Raw genomic sequence first — 22,153 nt, forward strand, 5'->3', positions numbered from 1 at the left:
GGTATCATACAGCACTTGTCTTTCTGTCTGACTTATTTCACTTAGCATAATGCCCTCCAAGTCCATCCATGTAGCTGCAAATGGCAAGTTTTCATTTTTAATGATTGAGTAGTATTCCATTGTGCATATGTGTGTGTGTACAGGTATATATATACACACACACACACACATACCCCACATTTTCTTTATCCATTCATCAGTTGATGGACCCTTAGGTTGCTTCCATATCTTGGCAATTATAAATAATGTTGCTATCCTCGCCCACATTTGTTAATTATGTTCTTTTTGATGATAGCCATTCTGACAGGTATGAGGTGATATCTCATTGTGGTTTTGATTTGCATGATTAGCAGTGTTGAGCATCTTTTCATATGCCTGTTGGCCATCTGCATTTTTTCTTTAGAAAAATGTGTATCAGTTTTGCCCATTTTTCAATCAGGTTTTTTTTTTTTCATGCTGAGTTGTTTGAGCTGTTTGTATATGTTGGATAGTAGTCCCTTGTGAGTTGTATCATTTGCAAATATTTTCTCTCATTCAGTAGGTTGTCATTTCAATTTGTTGATGAGTTCCTTTGCTATGCAAAGCTTTTACATTTAATTAGGTCCCGTTTCTTTATTTTTGCTTTTATTTCCTTTGCTTTAGGAGATGGATCCAGGACAGATCTAGATGAATCTAGAAATCTTTCAACATCCAAAACAGAAACTCTGTACCCATTAAAACATTAACTCCCTTTTCTCTCCTCCTTCCAGCTCCTGGTAACCTTTGTTCTACTTTCCATGTCTATGAATTTGAGTACTCTATGTCCCTCATATGAGTGAAACCAAACAACATCTGTACTTTTACATAATGCTTATTTCACTTAACATAGTTTTCAAGGTTCATTCATGTTGTAGCAAATACTAGAACTTCATTCCTTTTTAAAGGTGACTAATATTCTACTATATGTATATACTACATTTTATTTCTCCACTAATCTGTTGATGGGCACCGTAGACTTTTAGCTGACGAGGGAGATAGGATAAAAATTATGTTTGAGGAGGACCACCCTGAAAGCTGTTATTTTTCCAAATCAGATCTTAGGATGTATGAATTTTTTCCCCAAATTTGTGAATTCAGTTATTTAAACAGTTTCAGAAAGTTATGAAAAATAAAATGCAGCTTTATATTTAATGAAACATTAGTACTGAAAGAAAAAGTACATGTAATGGAGAGGCTTAAAAAATCAAAAGTTGCAGATTTTTTGAGTGAGAGGTGGGAAAGATGTGAATCCTTCCTAATCTCAAGCTTCAGGAAGGTAAACAGAGCCAAAACAAATTCCAAGTGTTGTTTTTTTTTCCCAAGTCCAAGAGCTCAGAGCAACCTTTGGCTGGCAGGTCACAACCTGCATATATATAAAACTTTGCCAACAGGCAATCCTGACAGTTACTAATATCAAGAAGCTAAGATGGAGCTGCTGGAAATCATTACTCTTGCTCTTATGATTTGTGTCACTTTCCTGGGTTTCCTTTTTGTGTGGAAGAAAAGTCACAAAAGGGGAAAGCTCCCCCCTGGCCCAGCTCCCCTTCCCATCATTGGGAATCTGATGCAACTAAATCTCAAAGACATCCCTGCATCTCTCTCCAAGGTAAGAGGGTTTCATTAGGGGCTGATCATCTCCAGGCAAGGGGGTCATCTTCAGGCTCTTCAGATCATCTTCAAGATTTCTTAGTTTTACTCATCACTGTATGTCTATTTCTGTATTACAAGATAGATAGCCTTTTTTTTTTTTCCTGGATTGGATCACTTTAGAGCAGGTAAGTGAGTTGTGCTGACCTGACCTGAGATATAGGTTGAATTATAGTGAATGGGGAAATTCTGGGGTCAGAACATATTTTAATTGAAAGGCTTCCAAGCCCCTCTTGCATATAACACTTAGCAAAAGGCAAGCCTAGCAAATGTGAAAATGTAATAAGTTTCCTCTTATATTATTATTATTTCTATTTTATACTAAATACTCTATGGGATGATTTGTGGTCCTCCTCCTAAAGAGTGATTCCCACATCTTGTTCTGACACAGCCCAACTCTGCTACCCTAACTGACATTCGCTCCTGTGGATATATTCTTTGGGGAAAAGATACCTCCATGAGTTCATTGTGCAAGCATATATTCTCCAGAACAACCTAAATGTCCACAGATGGATGAATAGATAAAGAAACTATGATACACACACATACACACACACACACACACACACACACACACACACACACACACACATACTGGAATATTATTTTTCCTTAAAAAAGAAAGAAATCCTGTCATTTACAACAACATGGATAAAGCTGGTGGATATTATCCTAAGTGATTTAAGCCAGACACAGGACAAATACTGTATGATCTCATTTCTACGTGGAATCTAAAATAGTCAGACTTACAGAAATAGTAGCATGGTGGTTGCCAGGTACAGACGAGGGGGAAATGGGGTGACGGTGCTCAATTTTGCTGTAAAGAGGTAAGTCATGCTGTAGTAATTGGAAGTGAATAGAATCCAGTGCACAAGTTGGAGAGTTGGGCCTTTTTTAGGAGCATGGAGAGTCATTTATAGTAACAGAAAACTATGTACATGGGCACAGATGCAGGTAAACAGGTAGATGCTATGGTGGAAGCATATGGAAATTCTCTTCTCTTTTTTTCCACTATCTCTGTGAAATAGCAAAGTCTTCAGCTGAGTGTGAGGCTGGGTGAGAAGGGCCTGGCATTTTGAACCCCAAAATAAAGAGATACTCTCATTCAGAGGAACAAAGGAAGTAAGTTTCATTTTCCTGGGACAGAGAAAAGGGGTACAAAGGGACAAAATTTTCCATCATTTAAGGGTAAGTTAAAAAAAGGAAAGGCAGAAAGAAAAAAAAAATTAGGTGACAAGTCCAGAAGTTTTGCCTCTTAGAAATAATCATCATAAACCAAAAAATTGAGGATTATAATATACAAATGGGTTTTTTTTTACAAATGGATTATTAAATGTAATTTTATTTTTCAACAATTAAGAACTTGAACATGTTTCCATACCATTATATATCTTCACATAAGTAATTTCAAATGGCTGTTTTGAATTTAATTGCGTGGATGTAAAATAAGTTTGAAAACCAACCCCAGCTGTCAGCTGTTATAGTACTTTACTTTTCCCCTTGACACAATGCTATCATAAATGTATAGATTTCATCCTTTTTAATACCTGCTTCATAAGCTCTCCTCCAAGCCCTTATCCTGGTGGCTTCCTTCTCACCTTTAGTTTTATCTTAATTGTTACCTCCTCATAGATTCCTCACCTCTCTATTTTCTTAAGTTTCCCCATGATCATCTAACAGTACGTTCTTTATCATTTTCATAGAGTTATGAAATTTGTATTGCAGTTTGTATTGCAAATGTAGTTTGGCAATTTACTGCCTGTTACTTCCACTAGACTCTAAGTTCCTGGGCTGTGCACAGTGTCTGACACAGTATAGGTGCTTAGTAAATATTTGCTCAATGCTTGCACATATAAAGGAAGGAAAGAATGAACCCATGACTGTACCCCAGGGTTAAATTCCTAAAATGAAATTAATAGGGCAAAGTCTAAGCTACATGTGAATTACTAATTTTCACCAAAGCCTCCAATGGAGAGATTTCACAATAGCACTCACACAACCCCTTGCATCTCGTTCCAGTTGGCCAAACAGTATGGCCCTGTTTATACTCTGCACGTTGGCCCTCATCTCACCGTGGTCTTACATGGATATAAGGCAGTGAAGGAAGCTCTGATTGATCAAGGCGACGAATTCCTTGGCAGAGGAACTGTACCAATTGTTGACAATACCCAGAAAGGATATGGTATGTTTCAAATCAAAATACAGGTTACTTCTCTTTAGCAAAAAAAAGTCTGATTAACTAACTTTATGAGTGTCTGTTCTGCACCAAGCAACAAATGAGATGCTGCAATACCACACTGCAGTTCTAACTACCCACAAGTAGTGCAGACACCATAGGTTAAGGGTGTCGTTCCCAAAAAGACTACCCTCACTTCAGATGCTAGCCACAAGTTCAGGGGTCTCCAGGCTACCCATACTTCTGACCAACTGGCTAAAAATTTAGGGTTCCCATGACCACCTCAGGTACAATAATTTGCTGGAACAACTCACAGAACTCAGGAAGATGCCATACTTAGAATTACAACCTTACAAATGGAAAGACACACAGGGCAAGGTTTGGGAGGGTCCCACATGCAGAGCTTCTGTATTCTCTTCCTAGGAATCAGAATACATTACCCATTTGATGCATTGGTGTGTTCACTAACCAGAAAATTCACCAGAGCTTTGGTGTCCAGAGCTGTTAACTGGAGCTTCATTAGTTGGGCTCTAGTTCTTCAGTAGGATAATGGGCTCACAGACAATTCATTTTATATTATGTTTCAAAACTTAGATATGTGTTACATATATTCCTTTATGTTTCAGTTATTACACACACACACACAAAAAAAGTCCTAGAACAGCCTGAAAATCTCCTCCAAACCATTAAAATTGTAAAACTGCAAGTTCCGGAGAAATAGAAACTTAATTCTTTTCAAAGCATATTTATGAGCAATTAAATATTATGCAGTATACTAAGTGATCAAAGAGAAGCAATTATTTAGCTCTCTTATATAAGATCGGGATGAATTTGCTCACCTGAAGAAGCAACCAAACCTTTCCTCTACTTGTTCCCTTTTTTCTAAACAAGGTGTGTGTGAGTTTTATATTAATTTTTAACTGGAATAGGAGGCTGCTGAGCTGAATTGAGCTCAAGAAGGGAAAAAATTATTGCTCAAAACATTGCAGTTTTCACAACTCTGAGACAACTGGTTTACAAATTTCCTATAAAATTCTTGCTACTGGTTCTTACTTGCCTGTAATGAGAAGAGATAATTCAACTCTTCCTTTCCTAAAACTTTCTATCCTGGAAAATAACAAAGAGAAGAGGGTGGAGGGTATAGCTCAGTGGTGGAGTGCGTGCTTAGCATGCGTTGTACTGGGTTCAATCCTCAGTAACTCCATTTTTTAAAATTAAATAAATAAACAAGCCTAACTACATCCCTGCCCACCCTCACCCCCCCCCCAAAAAGAGAAGAACCATTCACTGATATTTTAGTTTTCCTTCTTCATTAATTTATTATGGCTGCCATAACAAAGTACCAAAAATTGGATACAAACCTTAGAACAACAGAACTCTATTGTCTCACAGTTTTGGAGGTCAGAAGCCTGAGATCAAGATGTCAGTGAGGTTGGTTCCTTCTAAGAGCCATGAGGGAGAATGTGTTTCATGCCGCTCTCATAGCTTCTGGTGGTTTGCAGGCAAACTTCGTTGTCCTTGCCTTGTAGATGTATCACCCCAATCCTTGCTTTCATGTTCACATGGCATTCTCTGTGTGTGTATGTCTCTGTGTCCAAATTTCCCCTTTTAAGAAGCATACAGTCACATTGGGTTGAGCCCACCCTAATGATCTCATTTTAACTCTGCAAAGACCCCATTTCCAAGTTAGGTCACATTCACAGATACTAGGGGCAAGGGCATCAGCATATTTTGAGGGGAAACAATTCAACCCATAACACCTTCCTAAGTGAGGTATCTGCTAAAATACTAGATGGCTTTCTGATCTAGTGATGTTTGAACACTGTAATATAGTGCTGCAGATTCCTGCAGTTTGTGTCTTAACTAATCAATTTGTTGAAACATTTTCTGTTAACTATGAACTCAATATTTTGCCTAGTTTCTTAATCTTTAAACATTTATCTCTGACAGATTGTAACAGCTCAAACCTTTATGTTATTCATTTGATCCACACACCAGTATTAGGTGCCATTGTTCACTCACTAAAGTGCAAAAAATTAAAATTACTTAGTGCTCTTCAAGGTTTGGAGAAACAGCCACTCATCCCTTACCTGGAGGAGTGCAGATGCTATAACATTTTTGGAAAATAATCTAGTGTATCTGTGGACTAGAAACTGCAGTGACTTTTTGAGGAATCTAGTTTACATAAATAGAAACAAATGCACTATGTAATTATTCACTCACACACAAGCTCACCCTAACACAGTAGGTGTGGGGAGGGCATCGCTTCCTTGGAATACTCCAAGCCTATAGGAATGTAGGTGTGCTAAAGAGAAAGAAGTATATTTTTAAAAAATATATTTACATAATAGGTATAGATTCTGAACAAAGTGAGAAAAATAAGAAAGCATTCCAGTTATCTCCTGTTGTGTAACAAACCTCCCAGACTCAGGGATATAAAACAACAACTTTTTTTTTCTTTTTATACTAATGGATTCTGTGATCAGGAATTTGAACAGGGCACAGTGGAAGTGAAGTGGCTTTTCCTGATCCGCAAGGCCTCGGGCCTCAGAAGACATCCGTTTTTTTCCAAATAGAGCAGCTAAGGGTGATTCAAATGGTAGAGGGCTAGAATCATCTGGAGTCTTCTTCATTTCCAAGTGTGGCTTCTGGGCAAGGATGACCCAAAGGCTGCACTCAGCTGGGACTGTCAACAGAGCATCTCCGAGTGGCCTGTCCACATGACTTGGGCTTCTCGCCAGTGCCAGGAATCCAGGAAGGGGTGTCCTGAGGTGGGGCATCTGGAGAGTGAGCATTCCAAACTGCAAAGCTTCTTTAGACCAAATCTCGGAACATAGGACCATGTTTTATTTGTTGCAGGTAATTCCCAAAAGCCAACTCAGATCCAAATGGAGAGGAATTAGGCTTCCCTTCTTAATGGGAAAGTGGTGGTGGTCACACTGCAGAAGAAAATGAGGGTTGAGAGATACTGTTGTAGTTCTCACTGGAAAACACAATCTGCCCACAGTGAGCAGGTGAGAGAGAAAAGTATCACCTTTGTACTGATAAGGGAAAACTTGAAGAATATAGGTTTAAGTGGGAGCCAAATGGTCCTGCAATGGAAGCTAGAATCAGAGAGGATTCCGCACTGAGTCATAGACAACACTGGACCAAAGCTGAACTCTCCTCAGAAGAAACTGACTAGTCTGTGTAAGATTCGTGTGCATATATGTGTATATTCCCAGATTTGGACTCCCCCAAAACACTTTAATTTGGGGACAGGGCAATAGAAGATACAGGTTTTCCTGTGGAATACTGTCAAAAGCTCTGACCTTAAACTTTTACTTGTCAGCATCAGTGAATCAAAGCAGCCTTCACATAGCTCATTTACTGTCATCAGTCCCTAGGAATATACTGGCACGCTCTCCTGCCATCACATTTGCCTAGCATGGATTCCAACTCTGGAAGAATTCAACCATCTTCTCTGTGCTTGTGCCCAGAAGATAAGTGCTGCTAGAAAAATTCTCCAGGGATTACACTGGCTTCCCTTTAAATTAATACCTTTAAACCTCAATTAGAATTTTAATACCACGTATTCCTCTGTTTGGCTCCCTTTTCCAGTCTCAGAGACTCTTCTTTCCTCCTAAGTAACACCCCCACTATGCATATCTATGCTCAGAACCATTGTATCAGAACACTCATTGTAACAACAGAAGTATCAGAAAGAATTCTCAGTTTCTTAACATTTTATCTATAGGTCTATCTGCCTCTACACTCATATTCTCCTTTTTCCCCCCTCCTGTTACAATTGAAAAAGTATCCCTTTTCTTAACAGGGACAATTTCCATGTGTGCTCTAAATCCTATATTATCTCACCTTCCCAAGAATCTTACTTTTTTGATAATGCCTTCTTCATCCCAGATTATCCACGTTTCTCTGCTTGTCCTGAGAGCCAGTCCTCTCTTTTCCCTTATTGGTCCTGGTTCACAATGTTAGAGAGGCCACAGGCTGAAATTCAACCGCTGGCTCTGGCTGGAATCAATCGAAGACAGGCACTGGTCAGAGACTGGAAAGTGGGAGAGCCAGAGGTCCCCGTCTCTCTGTGCCTCAGATGGCATCTCTTCCATGAGCTGCGTGTCCCCTGTGGCTCCAGCTCCTTTAGAATTGGGCCACTTGGTTTCAGCCCTGGCCAGGTAACCCCAGCCCTTGAGCTCTGGTCACACCAGCTCCTCCCCTTGTCCCTTCCATGGGGAGATGGTAGCAACTTTCCGTTGTTGATAATTACCAGTTGTCTCCCTGTCCCTGGTTTGGCTTCTCAGTGTTTCCATATCTTAAAACTAATTCCCTGGGTTAAACTTCCTCTGTTTTAAATATTTCGAGAGACTTCTCTTTTCTTGTTTGCACTGAGAGTGATAAACTCACTCACATGCACATTTTCCTCAGCACTCTCCTCACAACTCCCTTTAGTTTGTCCCAGGTTTCTTATCCCTTAACAACCAAACTTCTCTAAAGAGGCATTCACAATGAAGGGTAATTCCCCTTTAGAAATCTGTCTTGAGAGATAAGGCAAGATGTGGAAAGAAATTATAAACAAGAATGTTTACAGTCGTAATATTTTTTGAATCTGGCATACAGCAGTGTCAACTAAACAAAAAATGCACAACGTGAGAGCTGTGAGTTCAGTTTTATTTGGGGACTTACTGAGGACTATAGCCCATGAGACACCTCTCAGATACCACTGAGGAACTGCTCTGAAGAGGTAGTGCGGGAGGTCAGTACACATACAATTTGGTGAAGGGAGTACATGCAATCAAGTTCCATCTCAGTGGAAGGGTGCTGCTAGCCATGAGGAACAGATGTCTCCTTTAATGGCTTTAGTGCTTTTCTAAGTATGAGAAGATGCAGGAAATTGGGTTCATAAAATGTTCTCGAAATATCTAATTATATCTGAAGACCTGTTCTGTCAGTTTTCGTAGAGCACAGTGTGCCTCACTCCTGATCCTCCACCCTGACCTTCCTTAGTCTTGAAAGTCGATGACTGCAGTGACTAATGACCTAATCCTTGTAGAGGATTCTTTAGTTGGCACAGGAGAGCAGTGCAAATTTATTAAGTGGAAGAATAAAGAGCAAAAAAAGAGCAATATTTAAATGTCTAATTAATTTTAAATAATTTAATCAAATTTATAATTACCTTTTGATTTAAAGGTGATATAAAAACACCATTTAAAAATTTGGAGAGATAAAAATATTCCTAAAAACAATAATAATAATGTTATTATTGATAATTATTATAAATGTTAGATGTTATAGTAATTGGATTATTATTAAATTGAAGTAGGGTTGTAATAGCTATAATTATATAGCTTATTAATTATATAAGAGCTCTCTTATAATTATATAAGAGCTAATATTTATTAAATACTTATGTGCCAGATACTGTGCTAGGCGTTTCACATGCATTACCACATTCAGTCAACACAATGGCCCCATGAGGAAGATATTTTTTATTTCCGTTGTAACAGATGAAAAGCTGAGGGAATAGAAGTTAAATAACTTGCCCAAATTAGAAAGTTTTGAAGCAGAGATTTGAATTCAGTTTGCCTAGCTTTAGAGGCCAGAGCCACTAACCATACTGTCTCAACACACTAACATATTTATTTTTATCTTCATGTACTATCTCCCAGATGTTGTCCATACGCACACATATTTTACATCGTTGTAATTAGAGTGTACAGACGCATTTGTATACTGATTTTTCTTTTAAAATATTAACATTTCTGATATTTTTACATGGTTTTCATGATCATAATTTTAACAATTGCTTAACTTTTCCTAATATTGATTTACTATCATTGTATAGTTGGCAGTTACTCTATCATTAGCATTTAGATTGTTTACAAATTTCTTAAATTAGCGTTGATGGCATTGCAGTGTACACATTTTTACCTTTTGTTGAATTATTTCTTTGTGTAAATTCTTAGGCGAGCAACTAATGGGTCAAAGACAATTTGAATAGTTTTTTGCTATAAATGTTGGTTTAATTCCCAAAATATGTAGTGATATGCAATGAGGCTAAATGAACACACCAAATTTGCCACAAGCTTGATTTTTTGGGGTAAAATAATTTTTTAATGCTTGCTATTTCAGTAGATGTGAAATGAATATTTAAATTATTATAAATCGAATATCTTCTGTGTGCAAGGTAAGAGATCATCATGTGTCACAGGAAATAAAATGCACCAGTCACTAAAATAAAGAACATCTGGTATAGGAATTAACACCAGTAAACAAATTGCCATAATTCAAGACAGAAAAGACAAATTGTATTAAACCAATTCACTTAAATGGAAAGAGAGATTACCTCCAGTAGATGACAGGGAAGACTCAAAGAGAAGGTTTCTGAGATGGCTCTTAAAGGGTAGCTAGAAACTCAATGAAGTAAATAGGGTGGGAGCAGAACAGCTGAGGTGAGCAAAAGGAAGAGAATGAACGAAATGCGGGTGCAAACAATGGAGGCGAGTTCAGTGAACAGCTGTGACCGGCCCATCAGCTCAGAGTTAGAGCTGAATGGCGGACAGGTTTGAGGGTTTAAAGGTGTCACAACAAGGCTGTTGAGTCTACCAAATGCTTTTTAAGCCCTAGCATAATTGTCCCTGTATTTGATTTTGAGTAACCTGGAAACTGTAGCTTAGAGGGGTGGTAGATGACTGTAACTTTTCAAATCTGTAAAAATATTAGAACCCCTTGTGGTGGTGTAGGATGAATTGACAAGAAAGGACAATGAGAAAGACATTTTGGAGGTGGAATCGGCAGGGCTTCCCAATTGCAGACATGTAGGGTGAAAGGGAAGAGGGATGTGAAGACGCCCTGAGATTTGGGTTTGGGGCACTAGGAAACTGGTGGTGCGTTAAGAGAAGTGGGGAATTCAGGATACGTAACTGATTTTGTACAGAGGAAGACATGAAAAAGCACTGGTATAGAATATACTGAATTCCTTTACTCCTGTGTTTCTTCTTATTCAGATTAGGCTGACATTAGCTTAATCTCAGTAAGACAGAGAGAATAGAAACATAAGTTCCATATCGATCTGCTTTGAAGCTGCTTATCCTCTAACAGAGAAAAATCACATATGGAACTAAACCACAAAGTTAGAGAGAGATGAAGTGTAAAAACAGACACGCATGAAAGGGGTTTGCAAGAACACGCACCATCTTTAACAACTTTAACATCTTTACCATCTTTAACAAAATCAGAGAGCCTTTCCCACGCTTGGAAATGTTCTCCACCTGCCAATGATCCCCTGCCTGATTCCATCATCTCTGCCCCCTGTTGACCAGAGCTTGGGTTTTATTTCCTTTGTGACAAATATCTCCCCCAAACCACAGAATATGTTGTGCTCTTAAAATTCCAGTTTCTGGATCCCTGATAAGGGACACTGGGAACAGTTTAAGGTAGACATGAGCTCCACTCTAGGGAAATCTGACTGCATAATACAAAATGCTTTCCTGCTCTTTGCTTCTTTTCCTAAGGAATCATTTTCAGTAATGGAGACAGGTGGAAGCAAATGCGGCGCTTCTCCCTCATGACCCTAAGGAACTTTGGGATGGGGAAAAGAAGCCTCGAGGAGAGGGTCCAGGAGGAAGCCCAGTTTCTGGTGGAGGAGCTCAGGAAAATGGAGGGTGAGTTCCACTGATCATCCTTTGGGGGCAAAGGGGACTTGCTACACACACAGCCTCCAACTGAAGTGCCTCCTTTGAGAAACACTCAGTGGTCCATGATCAGCTCTATTAATTAGGGGGTTGGCTAAGAAAAAAAGGTGAGAAGAAAATGACCCAAAACTGTTGCTTAGGAAACTCTCAAATCCCTTTGTTTGGATTCATTTCCCAACTTCAGCACTTACTGGGTATGTAAATTTGGACAAGTTACTTAACTTCTCCAAGAGGCAGTTTCCTCATCTGAAAAATGGGGCTAAAAATCAAACCTCAGAATGAGGGTTAAATAATATACTTTGTAAAACATTAACACAGTATCCAGCATGCAGTAAATTCTCCATAAAGTTACTTGTTGCTCTTATGATTATTATAGCATTCATAGAATAACATAATAATTAGTAGTAGTAGCATGGTGTAATACTATAGAGCATATAGTATTAGTATTGGTAGAAGAGGCTTACATCCTAATTTCGGGAAGCTTAGAGAAAACAGACTATGTATCCATCTGAGCAGAAGGGAGGCCCTGTTCTTGAAACCCTGATGCAGGTTGATGAAATTTCTCAGTGTGAGAGTTGTTTTTTTCTCACACCAGCTCAGCCCTTTGACCCTACCTTCATCATCTCCTGTGCTCCCTGCAATGTCATCTGCTCCATCCTCTTCAATGAGCGTTTCCACTACAAGAACAAGACGCTACTCTTCCTAATGGGTCTGTTAAATGAAAACTTTAATCAAATAAACTCTCCCTGGAGCCAGGTAAGGCCAAGACTGCATCTGCCCTTGCGGTTGATCTCAGGGGTCCACTGGGAGCCTGCGAGCAGGGTAAAGGGCTGTGAGCTCCCAGACCTGCCCCAGCGAGCACAGTGCCAGCATGAGCACCATCACCTTCCCTCCTTGTGTGTCTAATGCCGAGGGGATGAGTGCAGTGTTTCTTACTCCAGCATCTGTGGACAGTTGCCCTCTGTTCACTTATATGGGTTTACTCCCACAAAAGAAGACAGAGTGTTCCCAGGTGCCTTGGTTTCTTTTAAGACCCCTACATGCATTCTCCTCCTCTGTGACTCTGAAGTTGGCCAAGGGTGGATGAGGAGGATGAAAGGAAGGGCCACTCTTGTGCACCTGATGAACACCCTCCCTTCTCTTCTGCTTGGAAGCTGGAGGACGTTCTCCCTGGCCAGACGCCACTCAGAAACCTTAGTCTCCCTTCACAAACTGAATTTCTGGTGTATTTTCTACATTTTAGATTTACAATCTATGGCCAAACTTCATAAAGCATCTCCCTGGAAAGCACAGAACATTTTCAAAAAGGGTTAAGGATGTTCAGTATTTTATTCTGGAAAAAGTGAAGGAGCATCAAAAGTCCCTGGATCCTAATAGCCCTCGAGACTACATTGACTGTTTCCTCAGCAAGATGGAGCAGGTACTGTAAGTGACATCTTTCCCTGATACTCTATTTTATCATTCCATGGAAGTGCAGGAAAGCGTAATCACAGCATGTAGGTAACTCTTGATATTTTTGCTATCTTATAGCAGTGGGGTACACTATTAACAATAATATAAATTTTAGAATGGTCCAGAGCCCTCTTTTTCCTTTGTATTTCTGCTTACTTCCTACACTTGGACATTAGCATTTAATGAAATGTTCTTTATACATATTTACTATGAGCTACATCATGTATGAAAATGCATGTTCCTGAGCATGTATTTATCTTGGGGTGGGTAAGACACACATGCATCTTCCCTACATGTTCTTTACATGTACATAGTCAGCCATTTTTGCCACAGTGCTTCCCAGATAGCATGTCATTGATCAATACATTATAAAAACCTGATTGTGTTTTCCCATAGAAACAATGTTGTTATTTGAAATTGGTGATGGGAAAGGATTCTAATGCAAATGCATTATACTTTAACCATGGGTAATAATAGTAAATATATTAAATAGAAAGTATCACACAGCCACCAACCCTCAGAATGTCACTGATTTAAAACACCAGCGTGAGTGTCCATGAGCACATCAGTAGAAAAACAGTCAAGACTGTGACAAATAGATTGTAAAAAAGATACTTAAATGTATAAACACATGTAACAACTTAAAATCTGAAAATTATTCTTTGAGTCCTATAAAATTAACCTCACTGATGCCAGAGTTCCCCAAAATATGTATAAATGAAAGAAAAACACCACTCAACTGTATCGTAAATGTACAAATTATAGCAAACATTTAATTAATAATAACTTGTATATTCTTCTTAATCTCTATGAGGGCTGATTTGAAAAGACTGATTTCCTTAGAAAACATATCAAAGGAAGGCATGTTGATACGCCTTTTACTTAATTCTCAGAAATTTCCCTGGAATCAGTAGAGGCATTTAAGCTCATTCCATTTACCAAAGATGTGCATCAAAATATCATCTTCATTCTGATGGGAAAAGTTGTTGTTGACTCTCAAAGGACTAGGCATTTGTCTGGGAAAGAGGGAAAAAAAATAGCCAGGTTTTTAATCCAATCATTTAAAATTTTATTTAGCACCAGCTCTGTATCAGTCATGGTGCTTAGTAAAGGGAGTGAGATGATGAATCAGATAATACCCTGCAATTTTCTTTTGTAGCACTTGTCATAGTTTAAGAAAATATTTATTTAAATGACCTCTATATTCACCACTACACTGTATATATACTCCAAAGGGCTGAGGCAGTGTCGATTTCCCACACTTTGTATTGCCAGGAACTAGCACAATGCCCAGAATATTATAGGTGCACGTAAATATTTGTTGAATAAATAAATTAACTGATTAATACATATATAGTCCTTGGCATAATGTAGCTTACAGTCTAGTGCAAAGATCATCAAAACAAGCAGTAACAATGCAGTGCTAATGCAGGAGTTACAAGTTGCCATGGGAGAACTTGGCAGGAACACTAATGCTAGTCTAATGTGAGTCAGGGAGGGACTTCTACACCAAGGCCCACTGGATATGTCCCTGCATACGTAGGTGAACAATCAAGCCGAGAGCTGAAGGGTGAGTAAGGATTATCTGTGTAAAGATGACAGAGAAAAATATACCAAGCAGAGAAACAAGGTATGCAAAGGCCCTGAGGCCTTTTTAAAAACCAGTGGCATTAAAAGCCCACCCCACCCCCAAAAAGAAATCAGCAATGAAAACAATTTAAACATAGTAAAAAAACAAAGATTTTTATTAAATAGTTTTATACATTAAACATTCATTTATTCAACAAATTCTTAGTGACAGCTATTATGCCAAGGGTTGGAGATACATCAATAAAGATTTAATCTGTATTATTTTTCATATAGTCATGGTAAAATAGAAAGCTCACTCACTATTTTTAAGCCCTGGATCAATTTATTTTCTAACCACTTTGTGGATCCCATGCAAAAAAATATAGGTCAAAATGTTCTATCTACAAGTACAGTTGCTGTGTTAGAAATGCCATTAATAATGATGAGTGTCATATGTGAGCGGCTGGGGCTGGGAATGCCTGAGTCCTTGTAAGTGAAGGAAACAGACCAGTCACAAACCAGTGACTTCTCTACATTGTGCTCTCATACAGCTTATCATCTAGTTTTTTTCATTAAATATAATAAAAGAAGATGTATATATGAAGTGTTGTTCTAAGATTTTCCACCTATGAACTCTTTTAATCTTTATAATAACCTGATGAAGTGTGTTCTACTTTTTATCCCAATTTCACAGATGATGAAACTGAGTAAAGAGGTAAAATAGCTTGCCAAGGGTACACTTCGATCTGTTCATTGACTAACCTGGTATTTGAACTGGAAGTTTTGATTCCATGACCTATTTTTTATCACTACACTACAGTGCACAAAATGAAGCCTATTGCTAGTGAAGAGGTGTGATTGTGGAGTTCTGATAAGCCATTGCCTTCTTTTTTTTAATAGAGGTACTGGGGATTGAATCCAGGACCTTGTGCATGCTAAGCATGAGCTCTACCATTGAGCTATACTCACCTTCATTGTCTTCTTTCTAACTCATGTGGCCCATTAACTCTACCGTCTACAGGAGAAACAGAACCCAAAGTCTGAATTTCACTTGGAGAATTTGACAATCTGTGGATCAAATCTGTTTGTAGCAGGAACAGAGACAACCGCAAGCACCATGAGATACGGGATGCTGCTCCTAATGAAACACCCAGAAGTTCAAGGTACAGCAAATATCCTAGTGGCCAAATAAAAGATGAGCTCCTGGTACTGATGAGGGCAGGAAGACACTGATAGTGATGATTTCTCTTTGTCTGGGCTGCCTTAGAGAGCATCATGCAAAGGGCCATCCATGTGGCTTTGTGTTTGTACATCAGAATTATATCAAATGATGCTATGTAAGAGAGACCTTTAAGAACTCAAAAGTCTCTCAGTTAGGTTTAAAAACAGAGCAGCTTCTGAATCCCAGCTCTTCTATATATGATGAAGTGCTGGAGAGCAAGCCCTATTCAGATGAGGGCTGCTTGGCTTCCCCTGCTGGATTCTTATCCTGGGCCTGCCAGTACCTGGCCATGTGACCTCAAACAAGTTATGTCAACTTGTAGGCCTCTGTTTTTCCATCTTGAAAACAGACAAGATTCCTCAAAGTGGAGTTTTTGGATCAATATAATTTAAAATTCAAAAATGAAATTGTGGTAGCTCTGTTTGCTCAAGCACATTCTCAGAGCACAGGACTTGGAAAGCTAGGGTTTATATTGCGCAACAAAATGGTTTTCGCCATTCTCACAAAATCTGTAGCAGAGTGGATGAGTCTGACCAAGGAGACACTCCCACCAGAGGGAGGATCAAACATTTCTCCTCTACAGCTGCTTTGCTAGGAATTATGGGATAAACCTTAATCCCTGCCACAGAGGTGGTCTCCTCACCTGTACAGGAGGACAACCAGTTCATGCAGGAGGCTGAGGACATGCCTGACCTAGCTTTTATGTTTCCTGCAGCAGACTCTCTGGTCTTTGCAGCAAAATAGAAAATAGAATTTCCATGAGGAACAGATCATGGGCTGTTTAACAGCATGTCTTTGACCTTTGGATCCTTTTCTAGGCCACTTTCCATTAAACATTGTAAGCATTTTCAGGTCATTTCCAGATCTTCAAGGGAACATTTCTTCAGTAGCATTCATGATTCATGTCTCTGCAGCCAAAGTTCATGAAGAAATTGATCGTGTGATTGGACGCAACCAACGCCCCTCCATGATGGACAAGATGAAGCTGCCCTATACAGAGGCCGTGGTGCATGAGATACAAAGATACATCACCCTCGTTCCTTCTAACTTACCCCATACCGTGGTCCAGGACACAAAGTTCAGACAATACGTCATCCCCAAGGTTAGAGGTGTCTTGGAATCTGGGAAAGCTGGCTGGGATAGAAGGGGCAGCAGGGAGCCTCAGTGGGGCCTCTGAGAGGCATCTCAGTTCTGTTTCAGGAAGAGAAGCAATTGAGAGTCATGGAACGAACACAGGGTCAGAGTCACCTGGCCTGGGTTTGAAATCTGTCATTGCCTCAGGCCTTTCTTTCAGTTCTGTGGTCCTGTCTCTGCCTTCCTGGAATAGGGGGAGCTGACCTGGGGTTTCCCAGGCCCCCTCCCACTCTCATATAAAATGTATTAAGGGAGAAATGACTTGCATTAATGAGAATCTCGCGTGAACTGAAATCTGACTTTTCATGATGGATTTTAAAAAAAGGGAAGAGATGGAAAATGTGTCTGCAGCTCTAAGATAATCAAGCCTGGCTCTCTTCCCAGGACCTCATATATTCAGAACCTGTGGGATAGTGCTGTCCATAACAGTCAACATTTGCAGAAAACAGCATTTATCAAAACATTTACGTGCACCTTGGGCATGCAGTCAGTCTTCTGTAGTTGTTAAGGGCTTAGGTTTTACATTTAATCCATTCACGAGTATAGAAGAGGAAGAAAAGGTGCCAAACCTGTAGAGTACTACTAAATAGAAAGAGCCCCCATCTTACCGACAAATGTCAATGCAAAAGTCTACTAGCACTCAAATCTAGCATCACATTAAAAATACTGTACCACCAACAAGCGAAGGTCATCAGGGACACAGGCGAGGTCTCACACCAGAAAATACTTGTGCTGAATAGTCATTTAAAAAGGACTTTTAAAGTTCCTTTATTTATATGAAGTAAAATACTAAGCAAGCCAAAGAACATTATAGAATGCTACTGTTTGGAAAAAGTGGGAAATATGTCTGTCTTTTTTTTTTTAATCCATATGATTTCTTCCTAAGGATATATTATAACTGGTAACAGTGATTATTACATTAAAAAGGAAACTAGGAGACTTGAGTATGGGGAAAAGAAAGAGACATTTTCACTTTATACTTGTTTGTACGTTTTTGGGGTTTTTTTTTTTTTTTGGTATTTTATACCATGTGCATGCATGCATTACCTACTACAATAATTGTGAAATAATGTTTCAGGAAATTTAAAATGAAGTAAAAATAGAAAGAGGAAGATTTCACTTAAACAGAGGTGCTTTATGATCAGATAGAACTTGGGTCAAATTCTAACCATGCCACTTGCTAAAAATATAACCTCAAGCAAATTATATTTCTTCTCTTTGAATCTCAATTTCTGCATTTATACAATGTTAGCCCCCCCCCCCAGAAAGCATACTGGATATGGCTGAAGTGAGAATTAAATGAGGTTTATAAACAACTAAGCACAGTGTCAGGTGAATGTGAAGTATCCCATGTAAATGGCAGTTATCATTATTATGTTGTCATTTATACCTCACAAAATCTTATGGGGAAAGAGGAAAGCCTATTGTCACCGCACCCCATTTTATGATTGAGGAAAGTAGGGTTTGATCCAATAGATTCTGTAGATTACAAGGTTCCATATCTCATTTTCTTCCCCTCACACCTGAATTCAGAAAGAAAAAAACTGTGAAAAGTGAGTTTTCCCCATTGGAGGCAGCAATTCCAGTAAAGCGTAAATCTAGATAGTATGGGTTGCACACCTTAGTTTTTTCAACAATTGATTATTGCACATTGACCATAACATTGTTCTTTCCACAGAGAATCATCTTATTACTCGATAAAAGATATTATATGATAGGGAGTGTGAAACAGCCATCACATAAGACAGTCCTTGCCAGGCAAGCTTAAGAGTGCTTGGTCCTATTTAATCCACTATAGTTAAGAATGTTAGACTTTTTATGAATCAAAGATAAGCATGATAATGTGCCTCTCCACTCTCCATTTCTTGGTTCCAGGGCACCACTATATTGCCATTACTGTCTTCGGTCTTGTACGATTGCAAGGAGTTTCCCAACCCAGAGAAGTTTGACCCAAACCACTTTTTGGATAAAAATGGCGGCTTCAGGAAAACAGAATACTTCATGCCTTTTTCCATTGGTAAATACAAATACACCCCCTCCAAACCATACATTTGCACATTTTGGACAACTTTTAGCTTCATTGAATGTATGGCATAAGTAATCCACTGATGATAGTAAAGTCAATCAAATCAATGTTATAAACCCCTATATCAGGATGGAGCCATTTAAGTTTGTATACCAATAGGATCAGGTGAGTATTCCAGGGACTATTTTGTTGTTTGGTGATTGAGTATAATGCCAGTTTTTACAGAAACCAAGGCAAATCAATTCAATTTAGATGTCACACATTACCAGATGACAGAGCGACCTGATTTTGCAAACTCTCAAACTCTAGTCTGTTGATTTCCCCTTTGTGATGTTGACTTTTCCTAAACAAAACATTCCAATTTCTTTTAAAATTATTAACCATTATTAACTTTCTTATTCTTAGAGTCAGAGGCCATCAAAGAGACCTTGGCCACTTCACCCTTTCTTCCCCTCTGAAATTGGGAGCCTTTTTGCAAGAACTGTTGGCTCCCAGTTACTATTTCCCATGAGCTCATAAAGACAACTGGAGTTGGTCAGCACACATTCTTTCTCTTTGTTATCCTATTCAATCATTTGATTCTTATTTTCAAAAATAACAGTTAATATGTTTCATTTCTAATTACAATGATAGTAAGTATTCAGTATAAAAAATGGAAAATGCAGAAAAGCAAAAAAAAAAGAAAGAGAAAGAAAGAAAAAATTTTGCATTTTCACCCTAGAGATAATCACTGCTAATATTTTACTATATATACTTCAAAAAATTGTCTATGTATACATAATAGATGTATATTCCAAAATAAAATCTGGTTCATTCTGCGCAATCTATTTGATAACCTGCTTTTACTTAGTGTGTTGTGATAAAAGACAGCCTGTAGTATTAAATAATATTCCATATAAACAAGTTTAGATTGCATTGTATGATAGACGCACAAGGATTTATTTAACTAATCCAATATAGATGTATGTCTAATTTTCATCCAAGTCTTTAGTGTCATAAATAACAAATGCAAGTGACAGCTCATAATTGGATCTCACTCCTACAGATAAATCCCCAGAAAGAAAATTACTGAATTAAAGAATGAAAATTTAGAGAGCTTTGATATGTATTGACAAATATCCTTCTAGAAAAACTATACCAGTTCATTGTCCTCCAGCAGTTTCTGAGTGATCCCTTTTGTTTTTGTCTTTGTATTTTATTTGCTTTTGTTTTCTTAATGGCAGTCCTGGGGACTGAACCCAGGACCTTGTGTGTGCTGAGCACGAGCTCTACCACTGAGCTATTCCCATCCCCCGTCAGTCTCTTTTCTGGTTGGTGTTTTCAGTGGCTTTTAGGAGCCTCTAGTATTTGAATATGAGCTATTGTATTTGAATTTGCTGTGCGCTAAAGGAAATGTTTCCTCCTTCCAGGGAAACGGTCCTGTGCTGGAGAGGGCCTGGCCCGCATGGAGCTGTTCCTCTTTCTCACCACCATTCTGCAGAACTTTGTCCTGAAGCCCCTGGTAGACCCCAAGGAAATAGAGACCAAACCCATTGTTACTGGGCTTTTCAGCTTGCCACCACCCTATAAGATGTGCCTTATCCCTAGATAAAAGAAGAAATTTTCTCTTTTAATAATTTAAACCAAAGTAATTAATTTTTCCTCTTACTCCCTCCTTCACCCCAATAGTCTCTCTTTTTGTTTTAAATACTGCCTAGGACAGAAACTCTACTTACTAAAAGTTTGATAGACATTAAGTCTAAAAATTCCTTGACAAAAAGGAGCTGGGTCCTGAAAACTCCAAGGATACAAACAGTACACTTATACTCTTTACAGTGCTTTATAAACCATGGTCCAGCAGAACCAAGACCATACCGACAGAAGGCCTCTGTTGGGACAATCAGCAAATAGTGAAATAGATTTCACTCTGTCTGTGGCTTTGAAGATAAGCTGATTTTCTATAGTTTTTCAAAATAGCGAAACTAATATAATGATCTATATGTATTTTTTCCTATTTCCAATTGAAAGCACTTATATGATTTATTCACAAAATAAATTCTTTTTTTCCACAGATTTTCTTTGTGTATTTGACTTTAAGCCTCAAAAATTCCTTTCCTTGAGGAGGGGCGCTCTATAATTAGGATAATGGTAAATAGATGATATTAAATGATAACCCCCATAACAAATCTCTCCCTGCCCCACCCCATCTAACTGAAGCCATTGATTTCCAGGGGGGCCCAAGGAGCCCCCTTGAATAAGAAGTCAAACCATATCCACAACTAGGATTTAGACATGCATAGCGGCCATCTTATTCAGAAAGTGGTGAGGGGCGGGGCTGGGGGTTGGAGACCAAGAGGGTAGGTTGCAAGAAAGACTGAGAACTGCCAAGAGAACAGTGACCCAGAAGAGAATGCCCAGCAGTGACCCAGTGACATGCTGTGAGTAGCAGCTGCACCAAAAGGATGACTCAGATCCCAGCAGGCAGCCCAGCCTCCAGAACACTGGGAGGGAAAGAAGCTTTAAAAGCAGAGCTAACTTTCTGCGCACATATTCAAAACTGAAAGCAGGGACTCCAACAGATATTTGTACACCCATGATCCTAGCAGCTTATTCACAATAGCCAAAAAAAGGTGGAAACAACCCAAATGTACATCGGTGGATGAATGGATAAACAAAATGTGATGTATATGTACAGTGGAATATTATTCAGCCTTAAAAAGGAAGGATACATGGTCTAACACAAGCTACAACTTGGATGAATCTTGAAGACATCATGCCAAATGAAATAAGCCAATCACAGAAGGACAAATATTGTATGATTCCACTTACACGAGTAGTCAAACTCACAGAGACAGAATGTAGAATAGTGCTTGCAGGGGGAGGGGGAGATTGGGGAGTTATTGTTTAACGGGTATGGAGTTTTAATTTGGGAAGATGAAAAAGTTCTAGAGATGTATGATGGTGATGATTACATAAAAATGTGAATGTACTTAATGTCATTGAATTGTACACTTAAAAATGGGTAAAATGGTAAGTTTTATGCCATGTATATTTAACCACACACAAATGTATACACACACAAGTAGAGCTGAGGTACTTGAGTTAGACAGGTGGGGATTTGGAAGCTGTAAATTTTGGATCTAAATGTTAATATGATTTGCTCACATGTATCTTTGCCTTCTTCCCACCCTCACACTCCTTCCTAGCTAACAGGAATTTTGCCTTTTGTCAATCAGATTCTC

At 38.8% G+C, this 22,153-nt stretch overlaps 1 protein-coding gene across 2 annotated transcripts; it reads left to right on the forward strand.

The window, feature by feature from the left end:
* The first annotated feature begins 1,403 nt into the window (after window positions 1-1,403).
* LOC105081748 (cytochrome P450 2C23) lies at window positions 1,404-20,984 on the forward strand. 2 transcript variants are annotated; one of them, XM_010971055.3, is made up of 9 exons: window positions 1,404-1,624; window positions 3,685-3,847; window positions 11,350-11,499; window positions 12,125-12,285; window positions 12,773-12,949; window positions 15,572-15,713; window positions 16,687-16,874; window positions 18,782-18,923; window positions 20,342-20,984. In XM_010971055.3, exons 1-9 carry the CDS (start codon window positions 1,445-1,447, stop codon window positions 20,521-20,523), a joined length of 1,485 nt encoding a protein of 494 aa, XP_010969357.1. In that variant the 5' UTR covers window positions 1,404-1,444; the 3' UTR covers window positions 20,524-20,984. The 2 variants fall into 2 exon arrangements, with proteins under 2 accessions (XP_010969357.1, XP_074229873.1); XM_074373772.1 differs by lacking the exon at window positions 3,685-3,847 and having other exon boundaries at window positions 1,492-1,624.
* Window positions 20,985-22,153: the final 1,169 nt, after the last annotated feature.

This window comes from Camelus bactrianus, chromosome 11 (genome assembly GCF_048773025.1).
Source record: "Camelus bactrianus isolate YW-2024 breed Bactrian camel chromosome 11, ASM4877302v1, whole genome shotgun sequence".
Classification (NCBI taxonomy): domain Eukaryota; kingdom Metazoa; phylum Chordata; class Mammalia; order Artiodactyla; family Camelidae; genus Camelus; species Camelus bactrianus.